General features: G+C 41.4%; 1 protein-coding gene across 1 annotated transcript in view; it reads left to right on the forward strand.

Moving 5' to 3' along the window:
* Window positions 1-16,581, forward strand: part of LOC126091982 (putative transcription factor SOX-15) — a 392,355-nt gene extending 375,774 nt beyond the window's left edge. Inside the window, exon 3 of the mRNA XM_049907346.1 lies at window positions 15,177-16,581. Coding sequence (XP_049763303.1) covers window positions 15,177-15,262 — 86 coding nt within the window. The 3' untranslated portion in view covers window positions 15,263-16,581. The remainder of the gene's footprint in view (window positions 1-15,176) is intronic.
* Window positions 16,582-17,298: the final 717 nt, after the last annotated feature.

A 17,298-nucleotide genomic window follows, 5' to 3' on the forward strand; every position in this document is an offset into this window, starting at 1 on the left:
CAGATTAACAAGTGTCATCGTGTAACACATCGAGTGTCAGTTACAAATTATCTAGAAAATTAGATAGTTCGTAACGCGAGCGTGGGATCACAGGTAGCACATCGTCGATTAGCTATGAAAAACAAAATGCTTTCAGTTTTTGAGTCACATCTTTCGTAAAAATTACTTTACGTAATATAATAAAGAAATCTGTCGGGCATTTGAAATTCTGAGGTCTGAAGACAGTCTTGTGGGAAATGCAGCGTTCAGTATCTCGCACACAAATTCTTCGTTGTAAGTCACTGGCACTAAAATGCGAAAATTAACGTAATATGTTAAACTTCACACTGTTATGTACCACAGTACCTCAAAACCAGCAAACTCTGCATTTAAAAGAAAAAAGCGTTGTGAACGATCGATGATGCCAAATTGCCTATATCATCTGTGATGTTATTCATACGTTTTGAATTATACCTGTGCCTTTCCAGAACGTGCTCGCGCTCGTAGTATTTGTGGTTTAATTAGTGAACTTATTCCAACAGCACTTCAGTTTTCATCCAGTGATTATTAAACAGAAAAAATGTTAGTGCCTTGTTAACACATGAAGGTATACGTTATTTTGCAGGTTACATTCAATAAGTAACACCCACAGCGGAAAACTATGATGAGAAATTCTCGATTTGTAGAAGTAAGTTGAAAAGCTTGTAAGACAATTCTGTGTTTTCCCGTCGAAAGCATTTGCAGTACATTGACACGTTAAACATATGCCTGGTGTGGCTTATTTTTGTTCTTAATCAGCACTTTGTATTACTTCGCTATCCCGGAACCCGGGATCAGTTGCAGGTTGCCTGTATAACGTTTTCCAGGGGCACCAAAAATTTTATTTTCAATATTTCGAGTAATTTGTGGTCGAATTTAAAAATTTAAAAATTTAAAAATTAAAAATGTCATCATAATCAACTCATTAAGAGGTATTATCTTAAGTTAAAAGTTTACAATTAGAAACTGTGTGTGTGTCTTGAGGCAGGGCAACTGTCGGCCAGCAAATACCCGAACTATAGTCATCCAGTATTAGAGAATGGGAACGGTTAGTGACTTGCAAAAAATTTTACACACAATTTCAAACCTTTGCCAAGGTCTTCTTGCTGACAACCCGCGCAAAATTATGAAAGTTTAAAAGTTTTTCTCTTACTACATTTTCGCTGTTCATGCAGTAAAACTTGAGCATCGGGCATGACGTTTTAATTTATTGCTGTTTTATTGCTAACTCATTAGATCGCTACAGAGTTGCTGAACCAGCTGCTGCTGTAGGCGCTACAAGAGAGGCGTTGCGCATCACTGAGACATTCGCATCTAAAACATGAAGAAGAGTCGAGCGAGGTTTTACTTTGTCCAACATATAAGTAACAAAATGACGTCGACAACAATGTCAGAAAAAAATTGAAGCTCATACAGCTGTCATTCTTTCCAATTACCATTCGCTATTGGAACAGGAAACGAATGAAACGACACAGGCATTGTTACGCATTGTATGGTGACATGTCGAAGTACAAAGGTAGACGTCTAATATCCTGGAAAATCAGCAATAGAATGTAGACATTTTTTCTAGTTTTCAAGCTATTGTATCTCCCTGTGTGAAATAAGTATGCCGATGAGAATTACGTTTATTGCCAACAGTGGTACGAATACACCACATACTACAAAGGAGTATACAGTAAACAATGAGTACTCGGGAAACCTCTAGAAAATGTGTTAATAAGGACATTGTTAAGTAATTCATCCGCTTTGTATTTTTCATAACGTGGAGATAAGATTAAGTGATTTTAAATGTGACATTTTAATTAGTCCACACAGCCAAGCAGAAACATTATTACATAAATGATGTTGATGCCTTTGGTACTCAAAAGAAACCATTCCGTTTTTCGCTATTTGCACAACTAACAGAGAAAAAAAGGAACTTCTCGCGTTCTTTGAGAGTAATTATTCCGCACCATTTACTTCAAAGTAGGAAAAATGTGAGCTGTAATCATCCAGTGAAATATCTGAAGCGCTACGGAGTCCCAAGTGACAGTCAGTAATCCTGTTTGGGCTGTATGAGGCAGGAAAGAAAAATGAGGTACCGGACAGCATAATGACGCAAAAAGCATACGGCGGACTTGTCGGTTTTATAGCGCCGTTTAGGGGCTACTCGAGCATGCTGAACCACGCCCACAGCCATAACACCGGCATTACGCACGTTGTAGGTTTCTCCAGCCATTCCTAGTAGAATTAATTGGCACTGAATTGTCTGCGGCTACATTCAACATCACGCGCAACAAGCTACATGTCGCCATAAGATCATGTGCAATACAGCGAAGTAACACGTTGTCTCATGTATTCCTACTGTGGATGTTATGGTTCCCTAATGAAGATACTGGGACGAACCCAATAACAATTTATCTTTGAGACATGAAGTGCTTTACAGAAAGTGTAATCGGTACTACTAATCCAACTACACAAAATGCTCCGTAATCAGTTTAGAAATACAGTTGCTTCCTATCATAAGCAAGTAATGTTTCCTTACAGTTTAATGAGATACTATTGGTTAACGATAATCGGCAATTACAAAATAAAAGTTTTAGGTACGAAATAGATTATGCAGTTGTGTCTATCCCTAGAAGTGCTCCAGATTTGAACTATCTAGTGTAATACGAACTGCAGCACATTGCGCCTGACAATAAGATTTGTATTCAGTTTACATCGCCGGTGGTTTCTGCTTTAGGAGGAACTTGAAGAATTAGTACTGATCTCGGTGAGCCGTTCAGATGTCTATTTTTATCGAATAATAGCTTCCCATTTAAACTCCATTGCATATTTTACTGTAATATCCAGAAGCTTTTGTAGCTTGTGGTAATTGTTTATTTTGGAGATAGTTGGCGTTGATCTTATTTGCGCTTTTTATCCAACCCTATCGTTATAGTGTTATGAGGTTTAACACTTGTTGCAGTTTGCGTTTTACCTTCCTGATACCAGTTTATGTGGCCCCGTCGACATGGAATGCTGGGATAGATAATTGTTGTAGCTTTCAGAGGCTGAAGTAAGGTATTGTTCAGTGCATATACAACGAAGAGTTCAGCTTTAATCTAGAATGACGTAGCAGAACGAAGTGGTAAGCAGAGACCATTTCACTCTGTATTTAATCTATCCTTTCTTAACACAGTTAGGTCGTTTGAAAAAAAATTCGGCTGATCTTATTTCCAGCTTTAGCCAGCTTTCCTACCTATAACTATTTGAGCTTCAGTGCATTGTTACTAAAACCGCACTTCATACAGTATTTGTTCTACCGCAACAGCATCGAATTATTTTTCTGAAACTGCGCTGTTCCAACAAATTATACAGGGTGTTACAAAAAATTACGGCCAAACTTTCAGGAAACATTTTTCACACACAAATAAAGAAAAGATGTTATGTGGACATGTGTCCGGAAACGCTTAATTTCCATGTTATAGCTCATTTTAGTTTTGTCAGTATGTACTGTACTTCCTCGATTCACCGCCAGTTGGCCCAATTGAAGGAAAGTAATGTTGACTTCGGTGCTTGTGTTGACATGCGACTCATTGCTCTACAGTACTAGCATCAAGCACACCAGTACGTAGCATCAACAGGTTAGTGTTCATCACGGACGTGGTTTTGCAGTCAGTGCAATGTTTACAAATGCGGAGTTGGCAGATGCCTATTTGATGTATGGATTAGCACGGGGCAGTAGCCGTGGCGCGGTACGTTTGTATCGAGACAGATTTCCAGAACGAAGGTGTCCCGATAGGAAGACGTTCGAAGCAATTGATCGGCGTCTTAGGGAACACGGAACATTCCAGCCTATGACTCGCGACCGGGGAAGACCTAGAACGTCGAGGACACCTGCAATGGACGAGGCAATTCTTCGTGCAGTTGACTATAACCCTAATGTCAGCGTCAGAGAAGTTGCTGCTGTACAAGGTAACGTTGACAACGTCGCTGTATGGAGAGTGCTACGGGAGAACCAGTTGTTTCCGTACCATGTACAGTGTGTGCAGGCACTACGAGGTGCATTCAAGTTCTAAGGCCTCCGATTATTTTTCTAATTAACTACTCACCCGAAATCGATGAAACTGGCGTTACTTCTCGACGTAATCGCCCTGCAGACGTACACGTTTTCCACAACGCTGACGCCATGATTCCATGGCAGCGGCGAAGGCTTCTTTAAGAGTCTGTTTTGACCACTGGGAAATCGCTGAGGCAATAGCAGCACGGCTGGTGAATGTGCGGCCACGGAGAGTGTCTTTCATTGTTGGAAAAAGCCAAAAGTCACTAGGAGCCAGGTCAGGTGAGTAGGGAGCATGATGAATCACTTCAAAGTTGTTATCACGAAGAAACTGTTGCGTAACGTTAGCTCGATGTGCGGGTGCGTGGTCTTGGTGAAACAGCACACGCGCAGCCCTTCCCGGACGTTTTTGTTGCAGTGCAGGAAGGAATTTGTTCTTCAAAACATTTTCGTAGGATGCACCTGCTACCGTAGTGCCCTTTGGAACGCAATGGGTAAGGATTACGCCCTCGCTGTCCCAGAACATGGACACCGTCATTTTTTCAGCACTGGCGAATACCCGAAATCTTTTTTGGTGGCGGTGAATCTGTTTGCTTCCATTGAGCTGACTGGCGCTTTGTTTCTGGATTGAAAAATGGCATCCAAGTCTCATCCATTGTCACAACCGACGAAAAGAAAGTCCCATTCATGCTGTCGTTGCGCGTCAACATTGCTTGGCAACATGCCACACGGGCAGCCATGTGGTCGTCCGTCAGCATTCGTGGCACCCACCTGGATGACACTTTTCGCATTTTCAGGTCGTCATGCAGGATTGTGTGCACAGAACCCACAGAAATGCCAACTCTGGAGGCGATCTGTTCAACAGTCATTCGGCGATCCCCCAAAACAATTCTCTCCACTTTCTCGATCATGTCGTCAGACCGGCTTGTCTGAGCCCGAGGTTGTTTCGGTTTGTTGTCACACGATGTTCTGCCTTCATTAAACTGTCGCACCCACGAACGCACTTTCGACACATCCATAACACCATCACCACATGTCTCCTTCAACTGTCGATGAATTTCAATTGGTTTCACACCACGCAAATTCAGAAAACGAATGATTGGACGCTGTTCAATTAAGGAAAACGTCACCATTTTAAGTATTTAAAACAGTTCTCATTCTCGCCGCTGGCGGTAAAATTCCATCTGCCGTACGGTGCTGCCATCTCTGGGACGTATTGACAATGAACGCGGCCTCATTTTAAAACAATGCGCATGTTTCTATCTCTTTCCAGACCGGTGAAAAAAAATCGGAGGCCTTAGAACTTGAATGCACCTCGTATCAGCAGCTGATTGGCCTCCACGGGTACACTTCTGCGAATGGTTCATCCAACAATGTGTCAATCCTCATTTCAGTGCAAATGTTCTCTTTACGTATGAGGCTTCATTCCAACGTGATCAAATTGTAAATTTTCACAGTCAACATGTGTGGGCTGACGAGAATCCGCACGCAATTGTGCAATCACGTCATCAACAAAGATTGTCTGTGAACGTTTGGGCAGGCATTGTTGGTGATGTCTTGATTGGGCCCCATGTTCTTCCACCTACGCTCAATGGAGGATTTCATACGGGATACTCTACCTGTGCTGCTAGAACATGTGCCTTTACAAGTACGACACAACATGTGGTTCATGCACGATTGAGCTCCTGCACATTTCAGTCGAAGTGTTCGTACGCTTCTCAACAACAGATTCGGTGACCAATGGTTTGGTAGAGGCGGACCAATTCCATGGCCTCCACGCTCGCCTGACCTCAACCCTCTTGACTTTCATTTATGGGGGCATTTGAAAGCTCTTGTCTACGCAACCCCGGTACCAAATGTAGAGACTCTTCATGCTCGTATTATGGACGGCTGTGATACAAAACGCCATTCTCCAGGGCTGCATCAGCGCATCAGGGATTCTATGCGACGGAGGGTGGATGCATGTATCCTCGCTAACGGGGGACATTTTGAACATTTCCTGTAACGAAGTGTTTGAAGTGACGCTGGTACGTTCTGTTGCTGTGTGTTTCCATTCCATGATTAATGTGATTTGAAGAGAAGTAATAAAATGAGCTCTAACATGGAAAATAAGCGTTTCCGGACACATGCCCACATAACATATTTTCTTTCTTTGTGAGTGAGGAATGTTTCGTGAAAGTTTGGCCGTACCTTTTTGTAACACACTGTATGTTGTGTTCTTTATGTTGTTTTAAATGTCTCCATACTCTGTACTTACTGTCTCTCGGCTGAAGAGCAGCGCCAATGATGCTGTCAGCCCGCCCCATATGTGGCATTGAAATACAATGAAGGAAGGTGAAAAAACACTGCTGAGACCTTGTCAGGCGCTATACTCACCCACATTCCTACCAAGACCATATATCCTCAACGTCCAACCCTATAGTTACGCTATATTTTTGTCGTCCTGTCTCTATTGTTTGTTTTTATATGTTCTGTGCTGGAAATTGCCATAAAATGCTACATTTTTTTGGAAATTAATATTAAATTTTATTCTACACGTTAGTTACCACTGCAGTGCTATACTTTACGTGGAAAATTGTTCAACTCTAACAGATGCGTTCTTTGGATGGATACGGTTGCTTATCTATGGACAGTCTTACACTTTTGCACTGTTCACTATAAACAGTTTCCAGTGTTTAATAAAAAAACTGTGTTAACAATACAGTAATAGCACGATGCATGGAAAAACACGTCAAAATATTAATGCATCAGATCTGTCATGGAAAATTAATTGAGTTACATAAACATTTTGTTAAATTAAGGACACTAAATATGCAGGGCAGTTCCTACAAGCTTTTGCCGACCCTTAGTCACGGCTGCGTCATTACTTTTGTTTCGGGAGACTTCACATTCACTGTTGGCCTTTAAGTTGAATAAAACCATTAGCACAGATAATTTGCATAATATCGCAACCACCTCGCCGTTTCAGAATTTAAAAATGCAAAAAAGACAACACTCCTCATGAATTGTTGTATGAACAGACAGGAAAGGAAAAAAATTAGGCGAAAACTCGACAGCGTTCATTCAGCTTGTTGTGTGTAATTACTCGCTTTCGCGAACTAGGGCACTTGTGACGTGGAACTGGTTACTCGAAGCTCTGATTTACGATCGCATGATTTTCACAAAACGCTTCACATATTGCTCTACTTGTTCGCTGGTGCATTTTGACAGGTACGTTACTAACTCTCCGTTTAAAAAAATTGAATTTACCTGGGAAATCAAGCATGATAAGCTGCTCACTTAAACTCCTTATTGGTTTCATGGTCTCGCTATCACTCAACGCACACAAAATTCGGAATTCGGTTGACAATGTAAGGGTGTTTTCATTACATTAAATGAAATGTTTTCCGTGGATACCGTGGAGAGGAATATCTGGGATGTGGTAAGACGACAAGGCTTTCCATTTTATTTTAAAAAAAGTGGTTCAAATGGCTCTGAGCACTATGGGACTGAACTTCTATGGTCATCAGTCCCCTAGAACTTAGAACTACTTAAACCCAACTAACCTAAGGACATCACACACATCCATGCCCGAGGCAGGATTCGAACCTGCGACCGTAGCAGCAGTGCGGTTCCAAACTATAGCGCCTTTAACCGCTCGGCCACTCCGGCCGGCCATTTTATTTAAGTACAATAAAATAATAACTTTAGGAAATATTGTATATTACAGTGCTAACATTAATTATATTATAATCGAACACATTAATTTTAAGAGTGCGAAGGAAAGTACATTTTAATGGAGTAGAAGAATATACTCATTAGGAACTTATTTAGCCATATTTCGCAACTTGAAACGTGACTATTCAATACACTGGAGATATGAATTAAAAAACGCCTTCAACCACAATATTTCGTGTTTTCCTAAGTACACGATGCATTTCGGACCCTGTGGGTCCATCATCCGGTGTAATTAGTGTTAGCTTTATTTTTTGTCTTGAGTGAGGTAAAGTGCATCTTCCAAGTAATCGAAAAAAGCGTTTTTCACGTTTCAGCACCAACGTACATTCTTTTCTCCATCGTTTCGTACATATCACTTCAGTCCTCCTCTTATGATTGGTAGACCCAAAGTTCAACAAATAAAAAAAATGAAGTAATTGCTGCTTGATCCGTTTTTGTAGCAATTTTATAGGTCCTCTGAGGTGTTCCGTTGGATACTACCGCTGTCTCTCGTGCTAGACACAGTTTATATGTTAACTTTTTCTGTTACTTTCTTTAGTCCAATAAAACAGCTGATACTTGTTAGTACTCGTTTCTCGCATCTTTACAATCAGACATGTTTGTAAACACTTCACAGATGTCTAAAGTGAACGTACGAAACGATGGAGAAAAGAATGGTTGCTGGTGCTAAAACGTTAAAAACGCTTTTCTTGGATTATTTGGAATATGCATTTCACCTCATTCAAGAGAAGAAATAAAGCATGTATTAAGACGAATTACACCTGATGATGGACCCACAGGGTCCGAAATGCATCGTGTACTTAATAAAACACGAAAAGTTGTGACTGAAGGTGTTTTTTAATTCATACCTCGAAAAACTCATTTAATTCAGTCGTAAAAGCCACTAAATAATCCACAAGATATTTAATATGCTTCGGCAGATCGTTGAGTACGTGTTTACTCATGCATATCACTGTTTCACGTACTAACGTCTAATTCTTGAATTCTTTGTACGTATTGTTTCTGGTCTTAGTAACACGATTTTTTAAACATTTGTATGTTCGGTGCTATAAAGATACACGTATTTTGAAATAGCTGCCAACTTTGATAAGTTAACCATGGTTTGGGGCCACAGTCATTTCGTCATTTGATTGTATATATGAATACACGTATTTTGAAATAGCTGCCACCTTTGATAAGTTAACCATGGTTTGGGGCCACAGTCATTTCGTCATTTGATTGTATATATCGTTTATTCTGCTAGCTATACACTCATGATTTCAGCTTTTAGACATTTTCTAGTACTACAATGTTGGACATGAGCAGACTTCTACAACCGTAGTAATCGTCTAAATATATTAAACTTGATTATATAATACGGGTGTCACAGCACAAAAACGAGGAGAGACGCTTTGTGAATATGTTCTCGTTTTTATGGTACGACGCCTGGATTATATATCCAAGTTTAATATATTTCGACAGTAACTTCGTTTATAGAAGTCTGATCATGCCCAACACATTGGTACTAGAAAATGGCCAAAGATTGAAATCTTGATTGGACAGGATCTATACCATTGAATGGCGGGACTTTCATTTAAAAAGCTGTCGATTTTGTTTAGACGTCTCTCTCTAGAAAACTTCCCGCTCTAACATCATATACAGAGTGACTCAAAAGTTGCACACAAGTTGAAGGATTTGATAGAGGTGTCGGACCAGAACTACTTCGAAATTACCGACTTGGAAGTAAACCTGAGCCATTGAAAGCTTTAAAATGTCAGGAACAACAAGGGTAATCAATGCAACCACGTCTTAATTTCAGCAAAGATAAACGGAGAAAAGAGAAAGAGGCGTCCCGATCCAGCACCTGGGACGTGTGTGGCGTCGTGTGGCCACTTCTCCCCGTCATCTGACGATTCTGGATTTTTAAATTTTTTTTAATTTTTTCGTATATTGAAAGCCTCTTGCACATGATAACAGTTCCCGACGAAGCAACACATTTATCTAGGATCTGATGAGAGTGGTTGAATGAGCAGTACATTGTCTTTGCTGAACATGTGGCGTGTATTCATTAATTGCTCTGGTGTTCCTCGCTTACCAAAGCTTGAGTTCCAGTTCCAGAGTTGTATGTAGACACTCCTTCAACAGCTCCCGCATATTGTGCACAACATTTTGAATCACCCAGTACAATTTTGTAACAGGATTTTCTGGTCTGAAAATATGTTTCCTGCAAGTTCTTCTTCAGCAGAAAATGATATCGTAACTCAATTATGTGCTTAAATATGCAGTATAAACTAACTTCGTCATTTTTAAGCTACCAATGGCTGTAATCATATATACTGCAAATGTAGCAGAACTCAGGCTCTTGATTGATTCTAGCACGTAAGTTTTGGAGTGAAGCTTTTCATTCGTAGTCTCAAAGACCGCACACTACCTACATCTTATATTTAATTGTTTGGCTAGACTGTTTTTGTAACTTGCGAATATTATGAGAAGTACGAAATTGTTTGCGTTCAATGATAAAACATTTGCCTTGAACAGTTTGTATTATCTGCAAAAAGGACGAAATTTCTCTCTTTAGGCATTACACGTGGAGGATCATTTAAGTTTAAGTGAACTAAAAGAAACAGTAATAAAAAAAATCCCGCGTTACACCATTGCTTCGGATTTTGTGTGCCTATTGCTACGACACTACCTGTAACTGGTAAACACTACTTTCTGTCATGCAGATAAGATATAAATCATGAGTGCGCTATGTGTACTGTTCCATAATATATTAACCTTTCGATAAGAACACTCAATCAAAAGTGTTAACTAAGTAACAGAATAATAGTTTCTGTTTGATGGACTCTAGTATATTATCTACTAAGATAAATACAGTCTTGATAATCCTTTCTTAATTCCAAACTGTTCGCAGTGATAATATTTTTCTGTATTATGTGTCTGTAAGTTCTATTGTACATGACTTCTATTTCTTTCGCTGGCGATAGCGAGATGCATCGGTAAGCTTTTAAGTTTGTTTTATCTCCTTATCCTGAAGTGGCCTACCAACAGCATTTTTAAGTCTGTATGGGGAAAGATCACTGCAAAAATATTTGTAGGTTTCAAGAGACTTGCCAAATGGCATACGATAAAGAGAAATGCTGTGGCTGCTCCCTTTCTTAAAAATGAGGCTTAAATTTTATTAAATGTTAAAGTATTCAGTGTTCTCAAATACCGAGTGTAAATTCGTTCGTGAGTTTTCTCCGGTGAATCACCGCAATAAGGCGCCTAAAATAAAAATCCACTGGAAAATTTAAGTTAGCAGTATAAGAACCATGACTGGGGCCGCAGATTTTAGCATCTGACTGCGTTAAAAAATGGCCAAGTGCGAGTATGACTCGCGGTCTGAGGGTTCAGTGCAGTGTTAGTTGTGTATATAAGACACCTCATTCGTACCGATAATCGACAATGTCGATGATTTTTGCCTGTTATCGACGTTGATACTGGTATATTTTAAATTTGAAGTCGAACAACAAACGACAAAAACTTTTTTTCCCTGTGAAAGAATTACAGATTAACAACGTTCTAATTTTTTCTTTACTTATACTGTGGAACTTTGCTTCTTCGAAATTTATGGTTCTAGGTCAACGGGATGTAAGCTATCCTGTAAGTTTTAGTGAGTGAGTTTGCGAGTATCAGTATGTGTGGCATAAATGGCCGTATCTTTTGATTGTGTTGACTTATGAGCTCCACTTTTGTTCACCGACAAGGAACCATAGACCTTAGAATGTGACATAAATTTCAACTTGATACGTTCGCCCGTTCCTGAGAAAAAGCGTTTTTAACAATAGGACTGACAGACAGACAGACAGACAGATGGACGGACAAAAACCTTGATCCTTCCTATAAGGGCTCATTTTTACCGATTTGGGTACGGAACGCTGAAAATGTTCCGCTCCGACAGGTGCCTTTCATAAGACAGTTAAACAAGAAATTATTAATCAAAAGGTTTGTTTCATTTTCACGCGGAGGTTTAAAAAAACTCCTGAAGATACAACGAGATACTTCCATATCAGTTCACCATGTCAAGGGATCAATTAATCACTGAACTAAAATCACAATATATTCTTTAAGTAATATAACAGGCACAGTAGAAATGACTTCCTAAGAGTTTTGGAAAAATGTCACTGATAATTGCAGTAGCCCTGGTATAATTTTATATCGGTCAGTCCAGAATAAGTACAATGCAGTGAGCTACTGCGACAGTGTTCATGTTATCTACTTGTTAGGAAATATTTCCCAGACAAGGATTCCGTGCTTCTTGGACCACCGTATTCACACCAGTCTCCTAGGTGCTGCATTCACCGGAACGCGATGTTGGGTGGTGGCTCGGACGTTCTTGGCATAGGAATCTTCAGAATAAGACAATAGGGATTCGCGTGCGTGTAGAGCGCTAACCACTTTTCACTCACTCCGTATATGAATGAAATAGTAAAGAATAGGGCTAATACTGATGCGAAGTACCCTCCGCCGTTCACTGTATGTGCAAAGTGTGATTGTAGTTGTAGTTGCACACAGGGAGGGTCACGCATCTATGTTAAATGTGCAGGCTAGACCACAACACGCACGCGTGGTTCTCGTCATTCTACGCGAGGAGATATGTGGAACAATTTGTATGCAAGAGGCTTAGGTGGCGATGCAACTCAGGTGGATGAACTTAACATAGGTGTAACGCGACATGTTAGGATACCGGCTGCAGTGTTGGGTTAGCGCGAACGGCAGCAGATGACCCGGTCCAACTGGCCCGTCGGCGACGCAGAACACAACCGGGAGCACTGAATGGCACCGGCTTCGACCCCCGCTGCAAATCAGAGGCCCGAGCTGCCGTGTGCTGTTCTCCCCGCACTAGCTGCTCCATTGACAACACTGTCTTCACTCAGTGTTCGGAGCTGCGGCGCCCAGTCACGTTACTGCGAGATCCGGAGCTGCCATCGTTTACAGCTACGGGAGGTTAAACGGGTGCCAACAGTTCTCGTCGGGTGACCGACAGTATTTCCGTTTCTTGCACTGATTCCCAGTTTAAGCATCCCTGTAGTACTTTTGTATGAGCCAAACTGACCAGTTACAGTCCCTTCAGGTCGTACTTATTAGTGTCTTTTATGTGATATCTTTCATAAATGAAGTAAGCTTTTCGAGAAATATCCCAAATCATCAAAGTTTTCCCTTTTTGCTCCCCACAACTGATTTTAGAAATTTTGTCCCACTTCCCATCGCTTTCTAGACTCATCCCAAGAGATTTAGTCAGTGGTACAGAACTTACAGGTTTCTCATTCGTCCTTGGAATACAGGGCGCAGATATATGACAATGGAAAGAGAGATATAACGTTTTGCATTAAGAGTTGCTTTGTTTTCAATAAGTAATCTAGGCTCTAGTGGTGACAGGGAAATTGTAATGTTAAGTCCTGTAATTTCTACATACTGTCGCATTGTGATGGAAACTGGTGTCCACTTAGAGTCACACACTGTCGATACTATGATCATTCGTGTTCAATTCTTAACTGTGAGAAAAATAGAAAAATGTCCAAAATTTGATGACACTAAAAAGGGCGCAACCAAAATGCAGTGAGAAGTACTGAGTTCATGTCAGTTAGTATTCTTTTTTAACTAGGATGAAACAGCTAAAGTTCATGCTCTACGAGTTACTAATCAAGATGGACGCAAACTATCATGTTTAAACCTGTGTTCGAAGTTTTAGCTTTACGTGAAGAATCTAGGAATGTGCCACAACCCGTTACGTATCCCCCCCTCCCCAGTAGAGACCCGGAAGACTATATTAGATGGAAGGGAAGTAGCACTAATAACAAGTACCCTCTCCAACGTACTTCCCAGTGGTCTGCAGACGATGGAGATGTAATGTTGCGAATGACTGTTGACGAAACTTTACCACTTCTTATGTGCACTTATTCTTTATCGTTTCACATTTAAGCATGAATCTTCAACCACTGCTCGAAGTACCCACTTTGTTTAATTGTGACAGAAATTCCATGCCGTTATGCACCTCTGTTGTCAAGAAACGAATCGTTCAAATGGTTCAAATGGCTCTGAGCACTATGGGACTTAACTTCTAAGGTTATCAGTCCCCTAGAACTTAGAACTACTTAAACCTAACCAACCTAAGGACATCACACACATCCGTGCCCGAGGCAGAATTCGAACCTGCGACCGTAGCGGTCACGCGGTTCCAGACTGTAGCGCCTTTAACCGCTTGGCCACCCCGGCCGGCAAACGAATCGTTTTGTCTGCTAAATTGCTTATGCCCAGTGACCCATGTAGCACTCCCATGTCAGATATATCTCGATACTGTAAATAAGTTGGTGACCTGTTTTCATGTAAACGAAGTAAAAATTAGTTCATGGAATACTGATCAACGTGTTTCCGTAATCTTATGAAACCACGTACCTAAAAATTCATGTCAACAGTAGTTCCAGTGTATTTCAAATTCTTTGAAAGACACCGCTGAGAGTTTTTAGTTGTTTTCTCATCGACTGGCTCCACAAACAACAAAAGGGTCTCAGGTTTCAAGCATATTTATTTTATAATTTATTCTCAGACATACTGATCAATTTGGTCATTGCATTTATCTCACTATAAATTCCTATTTTGGATAAAGAAAAGGCACAGCTTCCATTTTAAAGAAATGTAGTTGATGTCTGTGTCTCTATTGCTGGTAAGATGAGAATAAGTTGATCAACACATCATGAGTCAGTTGTAGAGATTTGTCTAGGTGAAAATAGGTCACTAAAAGACATTTGAGGGGAAAGAGTTACGTGTGACACCACGTACATTGAGAACGCGACGGGTCCTATCGTAAAACAAAGAGGTTTTGCTGTGCTCACAGTGTTCGTCCGTGGAAACGGCAAAGAACAGCTCGTTATCTTTATTATAGCTTTCTTTCCTTATTTTGTTAGGTGTAGCTGTCGTCACGTAATCACGTCAGCGACGCGATAAGGCTAGGACATAAAACATGGCCGTACTAACCTCCAATTTGCAGGGAACACGACAAATGCTGACAGCGCAAACATGTCTGGTCAGGGGAAAATGCCTGTCATATCAGCTGCCCCTGAGTCCTCGCGACTACCCGCCTGCCACGTTTTCTCCGGCCTGTCGAAAGCGCGCGTGTGAGCGGGTGCGCCGTTTCTGAAAGTCAGCCGCGGAGAAATTACTAAATAGCCTCTCGCTTTTAATGCGATTCAGTATACAAATTTGCCCGCAGAACTGGTTTACTCGCTTTAATTTACGGCCGTATAATTACTGCGCTATACGCTCAATTAGCAGACGTTATCTGAGAGGCCGGACCGTACGCGCCGGCCGCGCACGCCTACCCTCCTATCGGCCGCTCAGCGCATAACGAACGGCCTACAAACGCCAGCTAACCTCTGCCTTGTCTTCTCTTCTCTTACAGGTGAGTACCGCTGGCCGCGCCGCCAGCCGTTACGCAATTGGAACCCGACGCGTAAGTACCACCACTGTCCTACACCAATTACCTGAAACACCATCTTCTCACTTATCTGCTGTCTCTACTATTTCGTCGACGAAGCGACGTCGGTATACAAGCTGTTCGCAGTTTATTTCCTTTTCTTCCAGTATTCTGGGAATTTGCGAGGATCGTCTTTCAAATAAACGGAGCAGTATGAGTACTGATTAAGGAAAGTCGACGATCTGCGCCGGATACTTTCTCTTTTATTCGGAGGTGTATAAGGTGTTCAAGTATCCCATATTCTAACAGGAAGTACTACGGATCAGAACCAGAAAATGTTCGATAAACATAGCCCAAATCCGGACACATATACTTTTCGAGGTGAGGGCCATTCTTCCCTATAATAGACATTTGTCTTTGACACTACAGGAGGGGTTAAATGTGGTTACTACTCATTCTTACACATACGAGGGTTGCCCAGAATGTAATGCACAGCATTTTTTTCTCAGCCGAAAAAAATGCTGCAAATGCGAAACGTTACGTGTGTATTATTATTTGAAGCCTCCTGAGTGAGCGGGCCAAGTTCCCTTTCTTCCGACATATAGCGTAACTACAGAGCAGTTTGAAAAGGGCGTCTGTAGGTGACGTACGTTACAAGCAACGTGCCGTCATTGAATTTCTCACTGCAGAGAAAGAAACTGTGGGGAACATTCACAAACGCTTGTGCAAGGTCCATGGAGCATATGCTGTCGACAGAAGTACTGTCAGTCACTGGGCACGGAGGGCGACGTCATCAGAAGGCGGTTTGGCGGAGCTGCACGATTTGCAGCGGTCGGGGGGACCATCCACGGCTGTCACATCTGACATGTTGTAGCGAGCTGATGTTGTCATTTGCGAGGACAGACGCATTATGACTCGGCAGTTGGTGCTGTGTGGATGCAATTATCCGCACAGGGTTGGACAGTAGTACCCCATCCACTCTACAGCACTGACCTAGCCCCCTCGGATTTCCACTTGCTTGATCCATCGAAGGGTGCCATTCGTTGAAGACATTTTGAAGACGATGAGGAGATAATTCACACAGTGAAGCACTGGCTCCGTCGCCAGGGCAAGGACTGGTAGCGACAGGGCATACATACCCTTACTTCGCGCTGGAGGAAGGCATAGAACGGGATGGAGCTTACGTGGAAAAATAGGGAGTGTAGATGAAATGCCATTCTTTCGTGTGTGTAATTCTCTTATGTTCAATACAGAATTGTTGAAGAAAAAAATGCCGTGCATTACTTTCGCCGGCCGGTGTGACCGAGCGGTTCTAGGTGCTTCAGTCCTGAACCACGCGGCTGCTACGGACGCAGGTTCGAATCCTGCCTCGGGCATGGATGTGTGTGATGTCCTTAGGTTAGTTTGGTTTGAGTAGCTCTAAGTCCTAGGGGACTGATGACCTCAGATGTTAAGTCCCATAGTGCTTAGAGCCACTTTGAACATTACTTTCTGGTAAACCCTCGCATTTCAGCCCTCCTTCTCAACGAGTGACGTATGTTACTAGCTATGAGCTCTTGTTCAGTAGAAGAGGCGAGTTTCACATAAGGGAATATGAGCAAGTGCTCATAGCTGGGACGGTATGCATTTTAGAGCCCATGTTTACTAGACTTTTTCATCTATATCTACATCTGCATTTACATCACCTTTTCTTCGAATGATCGTTCCTGTCGCATCCGTTCACCCTGGGACACCCTGAATGTTTAATAGCGTATTTTTGTACTTTTGATCAGCATTACCCGCTGTGAGAATTAAGGGCGTGCTTCTTTCAATATTGTATAAATGTTGCACATTTTATTGGCAGGTACTGTACCTAAATCCTAATGATAAACATTAACATATGCAGATTCCATAAGACGTCAAAAGTAGCGTAAAAATAATTCCTAATTTTGAAGCACGCGTACTCGGTACTGTTCAATCATATGTGTTGCAAAGTGTTAATCAGTCGTTACTTTCTTTACGGCTCGCTGTTGGGTAATGATATTTCATCCGCGATTTGTGTTAATGTTTGTATATTCCTTGAATATTATTCGGCGACAGGAAATACACAAATTCAAGTACCTAATTA

The sequence above is a fragment of the Schistocerca cancellata genome, chromosome 7 (assembly GCF_023864275.1).
Source record: "Schistocerca cancellata isolate TAMUIC-IGC-003103 chromosome 7, iqSchCanc2.1, whole genome shotgun sequence".
In the NCBI taxonomy this organism is placed as follows: domain Eukaryota; kingdom Metazoa; phylum Arthropoda; class Insecta; order Orthoptera; family Acrididae; genus Schistocerca; species Schistocerca cancellata.